Genomic DNA, 22683 nt, shown 5'->3' with positions numbered 1-22683 from the left:
ACACAGAGCGTCAGTCCAACAATCAGAAGGAGGCGCAGCTCATGGGTTAGCTACAGTTGAATGGCATGAAAGCCTTTGACTGTAATTTAAGGTTGTAAGGCTGTAACCAATGTTTTATATAAACAATGAATCACAGGATTTCTTGAATGTGAAAGGTGTTACTTTTAGTGACTATACTCACTCTGCAGTTCCTCTCAGCCCATCTGAGCTTTTTAGCCTCTTTCAGCTCATTGTTTTGATTTTACAACCCAAAACTTTACTTTTAGTTCACTCTTACAGCTCTCATAGCCTCATTTTGGGCTGCAGGAAACCTGCTGTACACTACCCGCTCGGCACCAAACAGCAGACACGGTTAGTGACTAGCTAGTGAACATAGTGTCGGCCACCGTGGCTCTCAAACACGCTTGGCACACGGGAGAGGCTTCAGTTGGTTGCAATCTCCTCACCTCACTGCTAGATTTTACACACTGGACCTTTAAATTTATTGTAAAGTTTAAAGGTGTAGTGTGTAAGATCTGGCGGCATCTAGCGGTGAGGTTGCAGTGCAACCAGCTACACAACAACGTGACAACGCTAGAGCCAGTGTTTGGTTTGTCCGTTCTGGGCTACTGTAGAAGATAAACGGTTCATTCTAACCTAACGACAACACACGATTCTTATTTTCAAGTGATTTGACGCTAAAGAAAATATACGTTCATTCTTATTATTTTCCATTTCTAGATCCCCCTAAATGTTACATACTGTTCCTTTAAGTTAAGTTGTTGTACTGCCAATAAGCTAATGCTAAGATAACATAAAATCACTACTGCCAGCTCATTTAGGCGAAGTAAACATTGTGTTGGTTGCCATTAGTCTGCTGACAGAAGACAAGCAACATTCCTCCATAAAAATGTGCTTTATTGTGACATGGCTGGAAAGAAATTAAATGCTAAATAAAAGTTTATTTTACAGTGAAGTTATTCTATCAGAACAGAGTAGCATTATCATGACCTCTGGGTGGTTATCAGACCATATCAAGCATAACAGCGGAAACCTCAATCACACCAATTTTGAAGTGATGATCTTTGGTCTTAATTCATGTACCACATCAGACATTTGAATTAAAAAATAAATGTATAGACATGACAACATTGTTTCAATGAAGCCTTTTATTTATGGAAAGAAAGAAAAACTGATGCTCAGGATGACAACACGCTGCCAACACTCAAAGTAAGACAACAAGAACCGACAAGTTTTTGTTTTGTTTGTTTTTTTTAAAGAAAAGTGAATGACCTCACCAAAAAAGTGACTTGAACTCAAGTGTTGAAGAACCTTGGTGTGAAATCAATACAAAATGATGAATGTGTGATTATGAGTGAGGTGATACATAAAGAAAAACTGGAAGGAAGCACAAGCAAGATGCCTGTGCACGCACACACACACACGCACGCACGCACACACACACACGTCCCCTGATAGGAAAGACCTGACTGAGGATTCTTACCAAAGGCAAGACAGGGACATAACAGATCTGAAAGGAAGAGGAGGGAGAACAAGCTGGATACGACGGGTAATATGCAACTTTTTTCAAACCAAATACTGACAAAAGGTAGGTAGAAAAATATCACAATGGTACAAACGACATTTTCAGAGAAAAAGGTTATCGAGAGGTTGAGAAGAGTCGACCAACCGCTTCTTATAAAAGGACATTGCACTGAAACCATCGTCATGAGCTGAACACTCGCACAAATGCTTATGCAAAAGAAAGAAAATATTTCATCACGCCTGTAGGAGCAGCAGCCTCTCATCTTGAAAAAAAAATAAATGCTGGAAATTATGAAGTAGCGTTGGTGTTTTTGATTTAACATCATGACCCATAAACGAAAGCAGTAATGAGGTTTGGTGGAGCGTACAATCCCTCGACGGAGCGTTTTCATGCCTCATTGCTTAATTTTATTGTTTCATAATGTTAATTCACCTCGGCCATACATGGTCTACGCACATATGGCCGAGCCGATTTCACACTCCATATGAAAAAGTACTAATGAGATCATGCTAAAAACATGTAGATGTAACCTTGGAATTAATGAAGAAACATTGCTTTGTGCCTCCACAGGCAGTAAGGCATCAATGCCACGATGAGGTTCTTCACAGTCCTGTTGCGGCGCCCCGGTAGTGTTCCATGTAGAGCTGGCCCCGAACGTGTGGAGGCTGTCTGGATGAGCCAGGACTGAGTGAGCACCCATATGTAGGTTTGGAAGGCGTCCTTATGTTTTAGATTTTTTTTTTTTTTTTTACTTTCTTCCACAACAAAAGCTGAACTATGGCAATATGGTTCACTATACAAGGTCGTTTGGCGGTTGTTGAAATACACCAACATTCAAGTTGTTTCGGTATTTTCATTTTGAAAAAAATAAATAAAAATCAAATAATTCATTTTTATTGTAGACTAAATGATGTGTATTTGTGCCTTCAAATTGGGTCGTGTTTACGAGAAGAGTCCACAACTTAAGTGGAAAGTTTTCTGAAAGAAAGAGTTTGAGTTGTGACGCGTTTGTTGACGTCAGAAATGGCGGAGGCCATGGAAGTTAATTTTTCAGTGCATAGTAATTTTATTTATCGTAATTTTAGTCGTATATTGTTTTTCTTCGTAATTTTATAACAACTCAGAGGAAAATGTTGATATTCCAAAAGTATTTTTCCTCTGTCATTATGCCTTTGCATTTACTTGCTAGCTTGCTAAATCATCAGCCTCTGTGGCTTCTAGACGCCGACAGTAACGTTAATATTGACGTTGCTTAGCAGCGGTGTTCTCACGACTTAACCACTTGAACACCTATCGTATATACGACTTCCCATGTTGTAAACACAAGCTTCATTTGAAGGCACCATTAGTCCAGTTTTTGGATCAAATTAAAGTTTGAAGGTTCTATCATGAAGGATGAAAGTCATTGTGATAACCAGGCCAGCCTTTAGTGTCTACTGGCTAGCCTTGTCAAGTGCTCTAGACACCCAAACCAAACACTTGGGATGGAAACTCGCCCCCCCCGCCCACAAAAAAAGGTTATTGCCATGGTAGCTAATGTTGCAGCATTCGGTTTGCGTGGCTCCTCTCAAAAAAACGTAGGCACTGAGGTGAAGAGCAGTTAAAAAGAGTCTGGGGAAGGTAAACGCCACACATCATCTCTGCTGGTTTCAACCGGGACTGGTGGAGGACCGGTAAAACAGGAGAGAATGGTGTTACTTTTAACACTGTCCAGACTCCGTCCGACACTATCCTATATTGTCCTAAAGACACTAACCTCATGAAAAAAAGGAAAAACATGGCATTCAACCCGTTCGCTGTAAGATCCCAGACCACTTGAAACAAAAAGGGATACCTTTGCAAATGTGTACAATTATGGAGAAAGATCATCCCCTAAGGGTGAATCTGCACCTCTTATGTGTGCCACCCCAAAGAAAGAAGAAGAAAACAATGCGGCTAGCCATATGATAAGCACAACATGACAAACAAGGACCTCATAACATTAAAAACATACACATGTATTTTTCAGAAGATTAGAACCTATAAATGCTATACGTACTACTAATGGTTTAACAGTTATAGCTGAACGCCTGTTAAAGATATGAAGCCTGTTAAAAAAATATTTTTTTGGCAAATAATAAAATGAGATGGAGGTGGGGGGGAATAAATGGCACAATTGTATCTGAGCTTTCAGATCAAACTATAAAAATAACTACTGTACTTGCAGGTGGGGCGTTAAGGTTCTCAATTGCAAACGTACTCCTTTGCCTAAAACAAAATATTTCTACATATAATGAAAGCAGAAAGAAACAAAGTCACATCTATATAATGGCACAAGCATACCAGGAGAAAAGAAAAGAGAATACTATGGAGAGATATTTACCCAGCGTTTGATAATCCAAAAAAAAAAAAAAAGAACTAAAACTTTTTTATCAAGATACTTCCGTGTCCACTTTAAAGCATATTTTGTGTGAAAAGACTGAAGTACTCTGGAAATATGCCATGTACAAAATATCGCCCCATATAAACAACATTCACACAAGGCACTTCATTCAGTAAGAAAAGAGAATCACAGTCCTTTCTACTACCAGAAACTGCCTGCATAGCAACAATACGAGGACAAAATCTTCTCAGACTTTTGTGTGGAACCACAAAAGAAACTTCAGACAAAATGTTGTTTGTTTTTTTTGGTTTTAAAATAAGCACTTCACCAAATAGTAAAACTTTGTTGGTTTGAAAATAAAGACCAGAGTTCATTCCTCTTAGCATTTTGTCCCCAATATTATCAACGTAAGACGCTCTGTACACTTTCTGGTGTGGTTTTTTGTGAAACACAGTGCTCCTGGGATATTTAGTGTTTGTTTTCTGATGGCACTCAGAAGGCAGCCAGTCACCAGGTGATGAGAGCGGAGACGGGGTTTTTTACATGAAGGTTTCCACAGTGAGACTCCGAGGCGTCCCCTTGGGGCAGAGACAAGAGGGGCGCGAGTGGGAGGATCTGCCTGAGTCTGAGAGATGTGGTTGTAGAGGGGGGGCAGAGATCGACAGAGCGGAGGATGGAGAGAGAGCGCAGGCGGCGCGCTGCCGTGTGTCCTGCTACCTGCCTCTCAGATTCTGCAGGACTCCGTAAACCTCCTCTTCTTTGCTGAGTCCCTCAAAGAAAGGCAGCAGGTCCAGGAGCTCTGTGTCATTCATATCGTCAAACCAGGATTGGACAGGGACCTTGGGAGATGGAAAAGAAAACCTGCAGTTAGCTTCTATTTTAAAGGGGACCTATAATGATTATTTTCAGGTGCATACTTGTGTTTTGGGTTTCTACTAGAACATGTTTACATTCTTTAATGTTAAAATACGCTTTGCTTTACTTTTCTCATACCGGCTGGGCTTCACCCTCTGTCTGAAACGCTCTGTTTGAGCCCCTGCCCCGCCCTCCCGAAAAGCCCAGTCTGCTCTGATTGGTCAGCTGGCCCACTCTGTTGTGATTGGTCAACCAAACCAAACTCTTTGGACTCCGCTCCAGCTCCACTCTAACTAGCTATTTAGGGCGTGCTAAACTAGCTGCTAAGCAGGTATTATGGAAATGTATTACTTGGTGACATCACAATGTTACTGAAGAAAAGGCGGGACTTCAAGCAAGGCGTTTCAGGCACTTCAGGAGCAGTGTTTCTGTGGGGGAGAGTAACTCCCTTTGGCGTGGACTTTGGGCTTTGTAACTTTGCAGACCTTTTACATGCACAAAAAAATATTTAACACACTAAAGGAAAGGGAAAAGCATAAATCGGTTCGGTCCCCTTTAATACCAACTAAGACTTTATCGACAAGATTACCACCATACTCAGACATGGGAACAGACCCCCAAACAACATTATTAATTTTAAGAAGCAACTAGATCTCAAAAGTAACTTGATATATATTAAACGTTAATACCAGCAACACGCTTTCCTTATTGTCATTGGAACTATTTTGAGGTTGATTTATGACGTCATGTTATGAAAAGTACAATATTAATGTATTTAAGATAATAGACTATATCAAGGTAGCAGACAATGGGAGCCTATGATTCCTTGGCAAGGGCAAATTATATAACAGAAGTAGCTTCTGACTGTGACTAGTGGGTCAGGAACTTACAGCATTTTCTGGGTGGAAAATGTAAGAGGCGGGTGAATTGTCAACAATGATGACGTTGCTGAGCTCTCGTCCCAGCCGGCTGAGGTCTTTGACATAGTTCCCTCTGTGGAAAACGCAGGATTCTCTAAAGAGTCGCTCTCGAAACACGCCCCACTGGTCCAGCAGATCTGCCACGGGGTCTGCATACTGCAAACACAGAACATAATATTAACCACAGAAAATACACATTATAAAATCTAATTGCATGTGGTGAAAACACATTTGCGATGCAAATCTTTGTGGTAATAATATGTCTCAACTAGAGCGCTAGTACAACTTGCAAATGCTGCGCTAATATTCCAAAAGGAAGCAAAGCAGGTCGTGTTTACCTGACAGGGAAGATGCCCCAGGAAATACTAATCTATGTGACAACAAGCACTACTGACACCTAACTTTTAACTCAGCACGAGGAACACCTAATACTACAGAAACAGCAGGCCCTTAACATGATTATTTCTCGTTCATTAAACTTACCCATGCATTATTGGCTAAGATGCAAAAGACACAGATGGACAGTGAAGCAGAGGAAGTGTGAAAATTCAGATAACAAGAGTAGATAAAAAAAAATACCAGATCAAGGAAATAGATAAATGTTGTTCTACTACACTGGTTTGTAACCAAAACACACGTATGAGCACAGAAAAGACGTCCGGGTCTGAACACACCTTGGCGAGACTGGCTGTAAAGAGGACACATTCAAATAGCTCTCCCATCTTTTGAAGAAACTCGTCCACGTGGGGTCGTTTCAGCACATACACCTGCAAGACACGCCGCACATTTTAGGCCAGGTTAGAGAAATACAACAACATGCACGGTAGGGCTGCACATTAATCGAATATTAATCGCGATCACAATTTTGGCTTCAAAAAATTAAATAAACACGATCGCCTGAGATATTGACATTTAAAATGTGCGCTCTGCTCATAGAAAATGCTGCAGCATATCAAATCAAGCGCTTCCTAGACTAACAGCCATCAGTCGGTGATCGAAATGTTTTGGCTTCACTTTTGGGTATATATATATATCATCTATACAACCAATGTGTTTATGATTAAATTAAGAGCATGAAATTGTTTATCTAGCTCTTAATGTTGCTAATTTTGCTCTCCAAGTGCATCAGATTGAAGCATTTAACTTTAAGATGTAGCCGACAAAAGGGTAGGGTGAATATATCCTGTATTTTCTCTTATTGCAATATATATAGCAGAAAAAAATATTACAATGTCCAACATCGTGCAGGCCTAATTTGTACATTAGCAGGAATGTAGCACAGCATGGAAGTGAAAACAGCGCTTTGCTTATTTTAATGTGAAAGTGCAATAAAATATGTTGTCACTAAAAAGCAATGAATAATCATGATATCAATATTGATCAAAGTAATCGTGATTATCATTTTGGTCATAATCGTGCAGCCTTGATGCACAGTGTAACATGAGAATCAGACAAAAAGTATGAAATGTGAGAGGAGCGCGATTTACTATGACCTCCACAGTGTGGTTTATAGCAGTGTTAGGACAGTATGATGTTGCATGTTTTCACAATTGCTACAGAGAAATTCCTGTTACTCATTTCTTGCATTATGAAAAATCTTCAGCTTGCCACCCTCTCTAAAAGACATCATTTTCACTCACAGTTTTAAGATGCCCTCCTCTCTCTTCGCTCAGCGGCTGCCATCCAGTGCAAGTAATCATGAATAGGCCAACCAGGATACACACAGCCTATCCTGGATTACTTGAACTGGATCACAGCCATTCTCTTCAGGATCTTCACAGAGGAACAACATTGACCTCTTGCCCCTAATTAATAAAAAGGTTTACTTTTTATTGCGCGTGTGTGTGTGTAAAATACCTGATGAACGGTACCGTCGATCTCCACCGGAACAATAAAATCTGCGTTGCTGATGGGCTGTGAGAAGAAAACACATCAGTGTCATTGAAAGTGTTCGTTGTAGTACCACAACTGATCAGCAGATGTCCCGCTAGGAACACTGAAACTTTGCAATTCACAGATTGTCAAATCTCTGAAAGGAAGAAGAAAAATAATCAGTCTCTTTTATGCCAAAAACAAATCCTCCTTCCTTCTGCAACCTCTCTAGTAATCTACAGACAACGAGGTAGTCACCCTCAGACAGGAAGTGGACAGAGAGAGGATGGACTGAGGTAAAAAAAAAAAAAAAAGGAAGGATAGGAGCAAAATGAGGTCTACACACATCATATTCACTACTATTACACCACTATTACTGCACTCCAGACAACTTCCTTTATGTGACAATGCTTGCTCAAGCTTAAGAAGAAAATGTATTAACTGCAGCTGGTTGCCAACATCAGCAGGCCTTCAGACTATTCTGTTACCACCTTGCTTTTATTCTGTAATACGCTGTTATAGCCCCTGTTCTTACTACAGCACATCCTCCACCACCTGGCTTTGTTTACACTGTGTTTTAATGGATTTAACACGGCTTTGACTTCCTGCAGGTTATTGGCTGACTTTTGGATATAAAGACAAAGATAACGTCAGATATATAATATGTATGACTCTCACTGCAATGCATGTACACCGATCAGCCATAACATTAACAACATTATGACCACTGAGAGGTGAAGTGAATACCATTGAGTATCTCGTTACAATGGCACCTGGCAGTGGGTTAGGCAGCAAGTGAACATTTTGTCCTTGAAGTTGATGTGTTGGAAGCAGAAAAATGGGCAAGCGTAAGGATGTGAGCGACTTTGACAAGGGCCAAATTGTGATGGGGAGACGACTGGGTCTGAGCATCTGCAAAACTGCAGCTCTTGTGGGATGTTCCCGGTCTGCAGTGGTCGGGACCTACCAAAAGTGGTCCAAGGAAGGAAAACCGGTGAACCGGCGACAGGGTCATGGGTGGCCAAGGCTCATTGATGCACGTGGGTAGTAAAGGCTGGCCCGTGTTGTCCGATCCAATAGAAGAGCTACTGTAGCTCAAATTGCTGAAAAAGTGAATGCTGGTTCCAATAGAAAGGTGTCAGAACACAGAGTGCATCGCAGTTTGTTGCATATGGGGCTGCGTAGCCGCAGACCGGTCAGGTTGCCCATGCTGACGTTATGGCTGATCAGTGTATTTTGTATGCTTTACGTACGTACACTAAGTATAGTTTTCAGGGTAGTGAAAGTTGTGATTTTTTTTTCCTATTGACAAATTGCATTTTTTAAGCAAAGATTTTGATGGTCAAGCCAACTAGTGACTGTATCTTTGTAACACAGAAGGCCTTAGCCAGCTCACACACTGACAGCTGACAATTGCAGAGCTGTGCAGAATCTCATCTATTTGAGCCTCTTCTTACCTTGAATGAGCTGTGGACGAGCGTTTCATCCAAGTCAATCACCACACACTTTTTGCCGTAGTCAGATATTATCATCTCTGGTAGGAGGTATTTGGCTGGTGGCTGTGGGGGAAGATAATAGATATATCAGATATATGGAGAGAGAGAGTGAGGGTGTCTGAGATAGAAAGATAGAGAGAGAGTGATATAAGACATAAACTTTGCATAAATTAATGTGTAAGGCTGAGCAGAGAAGCCAACACCGTGTTAGGAAGAGCATGTCCATGGGTGACAATGCAGCTGAGATAAAGCCATGTCTGAAATGATGCGACCCATTGCTTCAAAATGACACCCTATGGGATTCTTCAACACCGGATGTCCTCCCTGCTATAGCCGCCTACTCAGAAAACATAGCACCGCCCGAAATCACCTTATATTTTTGTCAAATCTTGTGGAGATTAAATAAAACAAAGGCCATGCAAAGGTTAGCTTCTTTCAGTTTCATTGAAATTACTCAAACCTTAATCTTTTGTTTAAAAAAGCCATTAAACTTCAAATTCATGTATGAACCAGGGCTGTCAAAGTTAACGTGATAATGCGTTAATGCAAATTGCGATTTTTAGGTTGTAGCAGGCTTAGTTTTAAAGCTAGAGTGAAGGCTGTCATCTAATGAAACTAGAAAACCTATTGGGAATCCATTAGTACCAACCATGTCATACTAGAATGTCGCAAAGGAAGCTAAATAACACTCCAAACTTAGGCTAAATTTTGGCGAGGAAGAAATGTCATGGCCATTTTTACAAGGGTCCCTTGACCTCTGACCTCAAGATATGTGAATGTAAATGGGTTCTCTGGGTACCCACGAGTCTCCCCTTTCCAGACATGCCCACTTTATGATCATCACATGCAGTTTTGGGCAAGTCATAGTCAAGTCAGCACACTGACACACTGACAGCTGTTGTTGCCTGTTGGGCTGCAGTTTGCCATGTTATGATATTGAGCATATTTCTTTATGCTAAATGCAGTACCTGTGAGGGTTTCTGGAAAATATGTGTCATTGTTTTGTGTTGTTAATTGATTTCCAATAATAAATATATACATACATTTGCATAAAGAAAGCATAATTGCCCACTCCCATGTTGATAAGAGTATTAAATACTTGACAAATCTCCCTTTAAGGTACATTTTGAACGGATAAAAAATGTGTGATTAATTTACGAAAGATCAAGCTTAACTATGGACAATCATGCGATTTATCGTGATTAAATATTTTAAATTGATTGACAGCCCTAATATGATAGTTCCCACATGACTTCATCCTATGTATAAAAATCCTTTCACTTCTGATGGAGCTTCACTCTCACTGATATTACTCAATTGCACGGATAAGTAGCACAATAAATGGATTTACTTCTTGCGTGGAAGCACCTGAGGCGATTAATAGAAACAGCTTTAACTTGTTAGACAGTTTGTGTCTCAGTATTTCTGAAAGCATACAAACCACCAAGTGTCACTCATGCAGATCAGGCACTGAGGCACCATTTAAACCCATATGTGCATATACACCTTCCTCGCAGCCGGTGCTACCATCGGCTGGAAATGAACCGCAGTACGGTAGCAGAGCAAAAGCTCTCTGAGGAGCACTGGAGCCCACACAGACAGAATGTGCCAGCACCAGCCCACTCAGCCTGCATGCAAAGGAAAAGGGAAAAAAAAGGCAATACATACACTAGGGACAGGGATAACCTCGACCTGGTCACACTACAACACAAGAGAGACACACACATAAAAAAAAACACGTTGAGGGGTAGGAAGGAGGACAAATAAAAAGGTCCACGAAGATTGAGAAACAAACAAACGGCATGTGTTTAGTGGCACTGCAGCCCACCTTGGGAGGCGACCCGTTCTCCTCAACAGGTGGAGGCTGGGGGCTGGTGTTGGTGTTGGTGGCTGGCGGGTCCACATTGTAGTTGCGGAAGCAGCAGAAGAATGTGCTGAAGATGCTCCGGCTCCTCTGCTTCTTTAGGCTGCTGTTGGACTGGGACGCTGTCAAAACAAACAGGAGGGAGTGGGAGAGAGGAGAGGGTGAACAAGTGTATATGCAAATCGATGTTCTGTCATAAAAAACGCTGAAGGCTGGGAAGCATTTACTTTTGCTTATTTGCATGCTGAGCTGTAGATGCTGCTGGAATAACTGGGAACAAACTGTTATTATGTTCATTACAATCCTCCTAAGTGGCCACGGTGGTGTGAGCAACACTGAGTCACAACAATAGGTGAGACCTTGACAGTGTGATTAAATGGCATTAGTGTTGGTTTTGTTGACCCGGCCTGGCAGAACCACTGATCAGAAAATAACTTGGCTGGCTGGGTGACTTCATCAGTCACACATAGCGACAGTTCAGAGCGCTGCTCTGCTCAGATTGCAAATCGCCCCTCATTCCAGGACTACGGAGCAGGGCCTAAATCAGACACCAGGCTTTTATTAATAGTGACAAGTTGGAAGCTGCACGCTCCACCCTCCTCCTTTTTGCCCTGCTGTGGATCCCTTCACCTGATTGGCCTAGGAGTCTCCATTTTGAAAGCTTGCTTACATCTCCCCCCCATGTTTCGGCTGGCAGGTGAGTGACTGAAGCAGCCTGGACACGCACAGGAGGCGAGGGGAGGGAGGAGGTGGGAGGCCCCTCAGACCCCGCAGAGCCTATACAAGGCTGCATTCCTCTCCAGCCATTAGTCCCCCCTGCTCACCCCTCGGCTCGCACAACCAGAATGCTTTTGCAACTGAAGACCAGCGAAGAGCAAATAGCATTATGTGGTGTCTTTTGGCATTTTGATATTGTGCCACTTTGTGCTCTTGACCTTAAACAAATACCCAATAGACATGTGTCATAGGAAACACTGTGCCTCAAGAGAACACAACAAATGACTAGTCTAGTACACAAAGTATTAGTTAGAACTACAAACTTTAAACAACACTTACAAATACCAGAACTGTTCAGCCAGCTTTGTCAAGTGTTTTTCCATCAAACACTCAGACATCTCAGAGTATCTTGAGGCAACAAAAGGCAGCCTTAGCCTCATATCATGTCATGCAATGGCATAATGAGTGGAGTTACCACACTATTGTTTTAAGAAGATTACATCAATTCTATATTCCACAGCTAAAAATACTCATCGGTGCAGGAAAGGTATGAGACACCGACAGAGCAACAGCATGAAACACTTTACCTTTCCCGATCTCTCTGTCATTTCCCTCTATCGCTGGCTTCCATTCACGTTTTAATTACCGCCTTTCAAGCTAGGGCACGCTGTGCTGGATAGTTAGACTATATCCCATCAGTGACACAAGCTCCTTCACCCCAAGAGAATTGAAGTACAATACGCATCCATCAACAAGGAAACAACATTTAGACATACAGTGACTATTTTAACTTAAGGCCCTGACACACATTTGACCGTCGGACCATTAGGGGCCATCGGGGAGCGTCTGTTGGCCTAGGTTTTGCGGTGTGTCCCGCACTGTCGGCTCTAGTCTGCCCGTGTCGGTGGTTTTTCGGCCGATTCAGCATGTTGAAATCACTCTGATTGGCTGTTCAGCTTAAACGAATCAGTGCACGAGAAGAGAAACGGACTTGAGGAAAGCAAGCCAACGAGTAAAGTCAAGAGTGCACACACAGGAGGCTCTTCTCATTTTTCCAATACAAAGATATTTTCACAGTATCAAGAGATGGCATGCCAATCACTTTGGAGTAATGTAAGCTAAATAAATCCCTCAGGGAAACCCTATGCCATCTTCTTAGTGTCCAAAACAAAAAAGGGGCAATTGCAACAGAGAAGAGGAATAAAACAGGAATCTGCATAGGAAATTCCCGATACTGCCTGAGTGTTTCCAGAGTATAAAGGTCACCATCTGACCCAATCCACTGGAAAATACCAAAGTTTTACACAACACTGCAACAACAACAACCAAATACCAAAGTAATAAACTCATTTAGAGATTTGTTTAGACAAATGTAATTAACAAAATTACTCTCATGCCATAGCTTTAGCTGATCATATCTGCCATAGTAAGCTTGGTTTGAATCTAAAAATAACCTAATTAGAAGCACACGACTTATTTTATTAACTTTGCCTTGTCATTTCAGTTCTGTGTTACTGTAAAACTGGGACAGTGAGGCAGTCGTCCAGCTTCCTGTGACTCATCATTACAACTGGCCGCTGTATCGATTCCTGTGCGCAAAAGACCCTCAGAAACACCCAAGGACTACTGAGTCATGCACAGAGCAGAACTGGGCCTCAAACATCGCTTACCTGGGGTGGATGGAGGGTAGTAATTCACTAATGAGAGGGTAAACTCCGTTTAAAAGGACCAATGTGTATCAATTAGGAGGATCTATTGGCAGAAATTAAATATGTAACGGATAATGTACAACGAGCTTGCATCTTGCATCGCCCTGAAGGGGTTTCTTTCACAAGAATGACCGACTTGCTGTAAATTATCCCGCTTATTACACAATCTACGCACTGGCTCTGCACCAAATGGCTCCAGAGAGGTGCATTCGCGTTTTCACGTCGTCTACCGTAGGCTTCAGGTGGTTGCAATCTCCTCACCTCACTGCTAGATACCTCCAGATCCTACACACTGGACCTTTAAATAATAAAGTTACCAGTCAAAGTTCAGTTCACACATTTCAAGGTTGTCCTCGCTGTCTTTCAGGTACAGTATATCCAGCACTAGGCTGTCAACATGCCAAACACACTGTCTATAAATCATTAATCAGTGGGTGCGACAACAACTTCCTGTAGGGTTCTGACCAAGAAAAGCCACCTCTCTCTCTAGCCGAGGAGTGTTGTGTCCCAGACCTAGACACACAGGTGGGTTTGTGATTGCTGACACATTGTATAGCTTTGGCTGAGTGTTAATCCAGCACAGTGAGAACTTGAAAAGCATAATCCCGCCCACATCGTGTGTTGTAAGCAGTGCGGTGATATCTTAAAGCATTGTATTTGGTCTACTGTAGGTGGTGCATTGAGGATTTCTCTAAAAAATACTACAAACCTCTCAGTGGACTAACTTTCAATATCTACACTTATCTAACAGAGTCTAGTGCACAGAAAAAGTCTGAAAATGATGGAGTGAAGCCTCCCACTGACGTTAATATATCTGCATACTAAGAGGTGTGTGAAGGAAGGAGACAATAGCACATCATGAACAAACGATTAAGACACTAAGAGTGTTGTATCGAATCGATAGTTTGGAAAAAGTTTGCTTTTAAAAAGTCACACGTCAGGCAGAGTACAATCATCTACCGACTATGCAAGGTAACAGTTGTCGACAGAGGCAGCAATACAAGCAACAACTTTATCACCTCAAAACACAACATGTTCACAAGTTTGAGCACACTCTTAACACAAGCAGCTATCAGAGTCGGCCTTACCTCTGCAGTGTGATAAGCTCTTAACTTCTACCATGAATGGATCTCTGCCACAACAAACAATGTAAAGTTATATTGACTTTAAACAAGGGCACAATATATATATATATATATAATATATATATATATTATATATATATAATATATATATATAATATATATATATATATATATAATATATATATATATTATATATATATAATATATATATATAATATATATATATATATATATAATATATATATATATTATATATATATAATATATATATATAATATATATATATATATATATTATATATTATATATATATATAATATATATATATATATTATATATATAATATATATAATATATATATATATATATAAATAAATAAATAATCAAAATGTAAACAAATTTGCTTGACGGGTCTTTTGATTCATTTACTAACCACAGACAACAACTAAAACTTGCAACAGGCCCATTATTTAATAGATATTGAATGAGTGTATACTTCTGCTAAGTCCGTCGCTAGCTCTGCAGTCAGCTCCGTTCTCTTAATACATCCATCGTCAGCTCCATCGGGGCCGTTTGAATGCATTTAACATAAATGTCAGTATATGGGTGCTCTACAGTTGTACCATCGCCTGATTTGACCACGGAGATGCGAGTGACGGCCGGCTTGACGGCACGTTGCCGCAATACGATAACGCTATCGTATTGCGGCAAAGTGTTGCGGCAACGTGTCCATGACAGAGTAAGCATGCAGCTTTAGCCGCGATGTCTAGCTCTGCTTTTCCTGGCAATGTGTGAAACCCAAAGTGTTTCCATACTTTACTGTATGTGTAGTGTTTACATTGTTGGATTTAAAATGTGAAAGTGCAGGTCGTATCCACGTGGACCCGACGCCGTTTTCTACTTTCTCGTTGCGGTATGTTTTGGTTGATATGATGTCACGTTACTCAGACTACAACAATAAAGGCGGTAACTTCCTTCTACGTCCACATAGACTCAAATATATCAATTCTGGCATTAAAAAATCTATTTCAACATTGGAAAAATAATTGCAATACACAGGTGCATCGATTATTTCCCACCCTTACAATACACCCAGGTTGTTTTGCAGTGAAGTTAAGGTTTCACTGAACCTGTGCTCATTTCGACAGAGTACTCATGTTGAACTTAATTGGCAGCAGATTTTTCATTTGCAGGTCAAACTCTTGAATATACTTAATATTTATGGAGGTCTAAACATTACTAATAGGGAGCATCAGTCTATGATGGTTGGAATTTGACAAAACCTGTCTGGTTGAAATTATAGTTACAGTCATAGAACAACTGCAGTGCTCAGTGCATACCACCACCACCACTACCACACATTAATAAATCCACAGAAACATCTTGGATTCCACGACTATAGAGGAGTTTTCATCATAAGGGTGACGGGATCATGTAGGAGACACATCTCATAGATGCATTAAAATCCTGGTGCAAAAATCCTAACAAGAAAAAAAGACCCACTACGACCACAGTCCTTATCTTCTTCTGAAAATCAACTTGTTGTTTTTTGTTTTTTTTCCAACTGAAGTTTTGTATGACTGCAAGAATAAAAAAAGATCATTGTCATCTTTGCAAGTAGTTATACTTGGCCTCGAGGTCAGTGGTGCCCCGGCCAACAGGGCAGCGAGTCTATATTTAGACTGCTGCTTGGCAGCCACACCAGTGTGAAAGGCAGGCACATGTTGTAAGACAGACAGTAGAGGAACACTGAGAGCAAAGGTGGTCAATTTTTGTCCAGACAGTTTGGAGCCTGTTCAAGCAATGGAAAACTACCTGTCAAATTCCTCTTGGACAGCTGCTGGGATGGGTTATATGTTAAGTGATTTGCAACAGATAAGGGACAGCCAAATCATTGGTTGGCTGTATAATAAACTCAGTGAATAGAGCTAAGAATCCTGCTTCTGTACACTCTGATTGTGACAGTGGATAAAGATATTCCATTTGTTAAATGCAAAAAAAATGTCTGGATCTTTTCAAATTCCTTTTCATATATGTCCCTCATACTCAAATCAAACCTGCTTTGAAAATGTCCAGAACAAATAGAAGAAAGTAAACAGCCATATTATTCCTCTAATGATGGTAATATTTGACTTAGCCCTAAGGGAAGCATTCTGTGTGACTCATCCTTAAAAGAAAATGGAAGAGGTAGGAAACAAACAGCAACATCGCTGCTCTACTTCGTCCTCTAACTCAACTGTGTGCTGCATAACAGACAACTGTTACTACTCAGGCCCATTATTAGGTGTGATTTTCATGCAGCAGCTTAACGTACAACAGTGAATTCCAACTGTGTGAGTGTGTGTAGTGCTGCTCAAACTCCTTTGTGGGTAAACAATTTGAAATAGTACTAAATGCTACCAGAATGCAAGTATTGCATTAACATGACTTCACAAGGAGGCGTGTTGTGTCTGATTTAGATCGTTATCAACTCCAATTAATCATGTAGTCTGTAAATAAAGACAAATGATGCTTTAAATCGTTCTCTGACCAACAGCCAAAGGACCAAATCATTTTACAAAGAAACACAGGAAAGCAAAAACAAAAAGTTCATTAATGACGCCATAGCCTGCCCTGTCTGGCATTTTTACTGGAACAGTTACTTAGACCTTTCACTCAATTGCATTTTAACCATCAGCAGATGAACTAACCACTTAATTGATTAATCATCAGCACTACTCATACGCAATGACCCTACATTACTTCAGTCACTTTTTCCCAGCACACTAGCACAACCTCCAAGCATTAAATTGTGACTTGCTAACAAGCCCCTAAAATATACCTTCTGATAGCTTTCAAACAAAATAACTACTTTGAAAATATCTTTAATGAGACATAATAGAGCTCCAGGGAGGAAGTATTTTTGAAGGCCAATCAGGAAGTTAGCATCGCCCTGGTTCCCTCGACAAAAAGCCAATGGGATATTTCCATTGGGTTTTGGATTATTGCAGAAAATAAGCTCTGTGGCAAATAAATATTTATGATACTTACACGTTTTGTTCAACAAGATAATCTTCACAAATGACCACCACTTTTATGATGTTTTTGAAGTGTGAATGCAATCACTGGAAGTAAAAAGCTAACATTGGGCTATAAACGAACCACACCACGGTTGCATGAAGTATACACAACGAGGCTGTAACAGCGGACGAGTCAGCGTGATGACATTTAGTAGTCTCATTTAGCCACTTGTTAGCAACCGCCTTTTTTAAGACACATAAAGGCTTCAAATTCACAAGTGGGGTATTTATCAATGTATTTTATATCGTAGAACAAAACATTAAAATGACTCAAGTTTGTGTTAACCACAGACTTTATTTCAGGCATCCAACTAAAAACCCATTCAAAAAAACCATAGACTTCCAGACGAGGGAACCGGAAGTGCTAAAATGCTAACTAATTTCTGTGTTTTAGGGCTCATTCCTGCATCACTCTATATCAAGCTGTTAGTGTGTACCGCTGCAGTGGAATCTGCATATATTTACTGCCATACATTCAAACTGCGTGGGTCAATCCCTGCCTGTATCCTCTGTTCTCCCCTAACTCCCACATACATGCAAAGATAATCTCACATGACGCACACATTATGTTCAAGTCACATAGAATCCATATAGTAGTTACTGAAGGATACCTTTGTACCCTCAGAGGAGAATGCATTGTTGTGCTTGAAAGACTCAAGTTCTCACATTACTAATGGTCTGACAAGTGAGGTTTGAGATGTGATACTGATACACGTCCCCATGGGCCCGCGTGACCCGGGAAGTGTCAGAGTAGCCCCAGGAATGGGAATGAATGGACATGAGCAGGCAGCTATGGCAGGCAGCTATGGTCCTGAAGGAGAGAGTTTGACGTCCACTGCAGATCATGTTAAAAGTGTGAGTGAAAAAAAATACATAAAAGAGTAATGACAGTTGGAGTAGAAGTGAAAGTGAAAGCAAAGAACCATTCTGCCAAATTTCTTTAACTAATAATCTAAATAACATCTGTATCTAAGATATGTATCATCTTTACTGGAGATAAAAAATGTGAAAACACCACCTCAGCTGGTAGTCATACATAGGGTAGTCTTCAACGGAGATAAGGCAGCGCCGCTGTTTACAGCATAGGCAAAAGCAGATAAGCAATGTAAATCTGTGCAGAGGTGACCATAGCAGTCATCAAAGTTTCCTGTCTTAAAGGTCCCATATCGTGCTCATTTTCAGGTTCATACTTGTATTTTGTGTTTCTACTAAAACATGTTAACATGCTGTAATGTTAAGAAAAAACTTTGTTTTCCTCATACTGTCTCTCTGAATATACCTGTATTCACGCTCTGTCAGAAACGCTCCGTTTTAGTGCATTTCAACAGAATTGTAACGGAATTGCGTTGCTAGGCAACAGTTTGGGCCCATGTTTACTTCCTGTCAGCTGATGTCATTCACATACACTGCAACAGGAAATAAACTGGGACACATTTAGAATGTTTATGTTTAAAACCGTGTAATGATCTATATATATTGTATATTTGTGACATCACAAATGGACAGAAATCCTATAACGGCATGTTTCAAACGCACAATTTCTGAATACGGGCTGTGTGTGTTTCTCAGTATATTGAGTGTTTTGATAGTTTAACAGTATTTATATAACACTTAAACCTGCTTTATAATATAAAAGACATGGAAATCTCACTTTTTACAATATGAGTCCTTTCAGGAAAATGCTGTTAATTCACAAGACATTTTTTCCAAACATTACTGACATATGATAGTTCTCTTCGGCCTGCATGTTTGCTTCATTCCCCCAAAAAACATTTTTTTGCTAACCCGCAGACCAAAACCACCATAAACGTTGTTTTAGGTCCTTGTGGTCGTGATTCATATAGTGAATCACCTAGCACATCATCATTTAGTCTAGCTATGTAGCCAAAACACAAAAGTGTAAAATAATTAGAAGCAAAGACTTGGCATCATTGGGCTTAAAGGTCCCATATTGTAAAAAGTGAGATTATCAGGTCTTTTATATTATAAAGCAGGTTTAAGTGTTATATAAATACTGTTAAACTATCAAAACGCTAAATATACGGAGAAATACACACAGCCCGTATTCAGAAACTGTGCGTTTGAAACAAGCTGTTTGGATTTCTGTCCATTTGTGATGTCACAAATATACAAAATATAGACCAATCGAGGTTTTAAACGTAAAACATTCTAAATGTGTCCCAGTTTATTTCCCGTTGCAGTGTATGTGAATGACACCAGCTGACAGGGAATAAACATCTACCCACACTGTTGCATAGTAAAGCAATTCCGTTGCAATGCACTAAAACAGAGCGTTTTACACAGAGGGTGAATACAGGTATATTCAGAGAGACAGTATGAGAAAAATAAAGAGTTATTTTTTAACATTGCAGCATGTTAACATGTTCTAGTAGAAACACAAAATACAAGTATGAACCTGAAAATGAGCACGAAATGGGACCTTTAACTAGGTGTGTGGACAACTACCCTATGTATGACTACCAGCTAAGGTGGTGTTTTCTCATTTTTATCTCCAGTAAAGATGATTCATATCTTAGATACAGTTGTTATTTAGATTATTAGTTACAGTATGAAGAAAATAGGTTTGTTTTTTTTACCATTGCAGCATGTTAACATGTTCTAGTAGAAACACAAAATACAAGTATGAACCTGAAAATGAGCATGATATGGTACCTTTAACTAGGTGTGTGGACAACTACTGTTAATTCAGCCAACGTTAATAGGATAAAACCAACACGTCTTGACACCGAGAAGCGCTCTTCATGTTGGATAACCTATCCGGGGCTCTGATAAACTTGTTGCTTACTAAAGAGTTTGCTAACTAACGCAAGTTTTCTATCTGATCTATCACAAAACAGGCAACCAGCGTCTCCAACTGCTGGAGCAGCCAGCTAAAAGCTAGCTAACGTCAGTGGAAGAAAAGTAGTGATCCAGTTGATTGACTTGTTTCTTACCTTTCTCCTGGTTAAAGGATATTATTTCCTCCTCCTTCGGGTTGGAAACTTGGGTTATTATGGACATGTGGTCCATTTAGACGGGTGGTTTATTCCTGTTTTTGTTTCCCCACAATGTTATTCAGTTCTTCAGCACTAGCGCGCTCTGTTAGCCTGCTAGCTTACTGTTAGCCTGCTAAGCTAAGCTAGCTGTTGATAACCGTCCGAGGTGAAGTGTTGGTGTTAGCCAGCCAGCTAGCACGGTGTTGAATGGAAGCCGGTGAATGGCTGTCATTTATGGCTCTCCAGAAAAAAATACCATCCCTGCAAAACAAGTGCGAGCAATAACAAAAACAAAACGAAGTGAAGTTAGCTTAGCTGTGAAGCTCCAACAGTCAATCCACCAATGCGAGGCCGTGTCTGGACACAACGCTGCAAACACGAGGAGGAGGAGGAGGAGGAGGAGGAGGGATTCTGCTTCTTCTCCAACAAAAACATGCAACCAAAAACGCAAGTTGTGTAAAGTTAGTTTAAAGAAAACTGGCTCCTACTGCATTCCCCCCTGTGCAACATGGAGGCTTCTTGTGTTGTTGAGTTGCATGTGAAGTCGCAGCTCTGTGAGTGGAGGTGGGAGGAGGCGGTGTGTTTCTGTGTGATGGATTCTCTCTCAGGCAGACAGACTCCATGCAGCTGGCTGGACTCTCTAAACTAAAGAGCCCTCTGTAATTACTGCACGCAACAAATTATAGCTCTTTAGCATTAAATAATACATTCAAATATAATACACTTTGTGCATGGGGAATATGGAGAATTTTTTATTTTATTTAACCTTTATTTGAATGAATGAATGATTTTATTTCGAACATAAAAATAAATAAAAACACAAAAAACAAAAGTGATAGTGTCTGAAAAGGAGTAAAACTTATATTTCCCTATACCCCTTTCTCACTTCTCCTCTATTAACTCATATATCATAGAATGATAATATAATATAGTGAAAGCAAAGAACCATTCTGCCAAATTTTTTTTAACTAATAATCTAAATAACATCTGTATCTAAGATATGTATCATCTTTACTGGAGATAAAACATGTGAAAACACCACCTCAGCTGGTAGTCATACATAGGGTAGTCTTCATCGGAGATAAGGCAGCGCCGCTGTTTACAGCATAGGCAAAAGCAGATAAGCAATGTAAATCTGTGCAGAGGTGACCATAGCAGTCATCAATATATAATATATATAAACTATCCCAGATTTATTTACATCCCAAATTAAATATATGAAAGGCATCCCAAGTTTATTTACAACCCACATATCCATCCGGAGTTAAAAAGTAGATATAAACCAACCCTTAATGCAACCCTTATCACAACTCTTCCTCAACCATATTTAACCAGGTTGGTCACATTGAGATTAAGAACCTCTTTTCCCAAGGGAGACCTGGCCCAAGACGGTCAGCAGCAGGAACACAAAGTTGCAGAACCAGACACACAAATAGAGATAAAATACAATTCACAAAAGCACTCAAATTTGCATTAAAAGAGAACTATCTAAAGACAAATGGGGGGGACAAAAAGGAACTTTTCTGGGAGTCAGCTGTACAACAAGGGGGCTAAAAACATTGACAGTCTGCTTCTAAAGCCTTCATTTTAGATTTAAAAATGTTTAATGATACCAGCTCCTTGATTTTTAGGTAATTTTGGAGCAAACAACAGCGAGCCCGTTTAACAATCCAAGCAAATAGTTGAAGTTTATCACACAAAAAAAAAAACATGGTGTGTGTCCTTTCCCCGTATGTGTGGCTAATTTTAATAAGTCGAGCACGCCACCTAGTGTCTAAATTAAGGAAATGCTTAGAGGACACCCCTGCTTTCATAATGGTAAAAAAAAAAAAAATACTACACTGAATTTGTATTTAAAGGGGACATATCATGCTCATTTTCAGGTTCATACTTGTATTTTGGGTTTCTATTAGAACATGTCTACATGTTTTAAAGGGACTGTTTGTAAGAATCAGAAATTGGTTGTTAACAGCGACACCTGTGGCCGTTAAGTCAACAAAAGTCAGAGTCGGGCTCGAGCTTGTGCTCGCTGTAAATAGACATGAATGAGCATTGCTAAAAACAGTGAGGCGACACACGTCAGCTAAAACCACAATATCACTCTATAGTTCAGCTGCTTGGCAGTAATGTTAGCTGACCAGACGGAGGTCTCTCCATGAATCACTGCTGATCCTAGTGTTGTTTTTTCCTGCCTCAGCCTCCTGACTGCGGCCGGAGGGCGACA

General features: G+C 40.3%; 1 protein-coding gene across 2 annotated transcripts; it reads right to left on the bottom strand.

Moving 5' to 3' along the window:
- Positions 1 to 1130: 1130 nt before the first annotated feature.
- Positions 1131 to 21059, bottom strand: ctdsplb (CTD (carboxy-terminal domain, RNA polymerase II, polypeptide A) small phosphatase-like b). Of its 2 annotated transcripts, XM_074650391.1 has the most exons (8): positions 20418 to 21059; positions 10859 to 11016; positions 10699 to 10731; positions 8992 to 9093; positions 7520 to 7576; positions 6337 to 6429; positions 5633 to 5818; positions 1131 to 4726 (listed from the first exon to the last, which is right to left on the bottom strand). In XM_074650391.1, exons 1-8 carry the CDS (start codon positions 20491 to 20493, stop codon positions 4601 to 4603), a joined length of 831 nt encoding a protein of 276 aa, XP_074506492.1. In that variant the 5' UTR covers positions 20494 to 21059; the 3' UTR covers positions 1131 to 4600. The 2 variants fall into 2 exon arrangements, with proteins under 2 accessions (XP_074506492.1, XP_074506493.1); XM_074650392.1 differs by lacking the exon at positions 10699 to 10731 and having other exon boundaries at positions 20418 to 21057.
- Positions 21060 to 22683: the final 1624 nt, after the last annotated feature.

The sequence above is a fragment of the Sebastes fasciatus genome, chromosome 11 (assembly GCF_043250625.1).
Source record: "Sebastes fasciatus isolate fSebFas1 chromosome 11, fSebFas1.pri, whole genome shotgun sequence".
Lineage (NCBI taxonomy): Eukaryota > Metazoa > Chordata > Actinopteri > Perciformes > Sebastidae > Sebastes > Sebastes fasciatus.
Note: the sequence above shows the minus strand (reverse complement) of the source record. Positions and strands in the feature narration are given on the sequence as shown.

Bases quoted from the DNA above. Each gene is read 5' to 3' on its own strand.
- ctdsplb (XM_074650391.1), bottom strand. From the start codon at position 20,493: ATGGACCACATGTCCATAATAACCCAAGTTTCCAACCCGAAGGAGGAG. The intron at 5,819-6,336 runs GTGTGTTCAGAC...CTGTGTTTGCAG, and splicing joins TTACAGCCAGTCTCGCCAAG to TATGCAGACCCCGTGGCAGA. The intron at 4,727-5,632 runs GTAAGTTCCTGA...CCATCTCCCAAG, and splicing joins TTTTCCACCCAGAAAATGCT to GTCCCTGTCCAATCCTGGTT.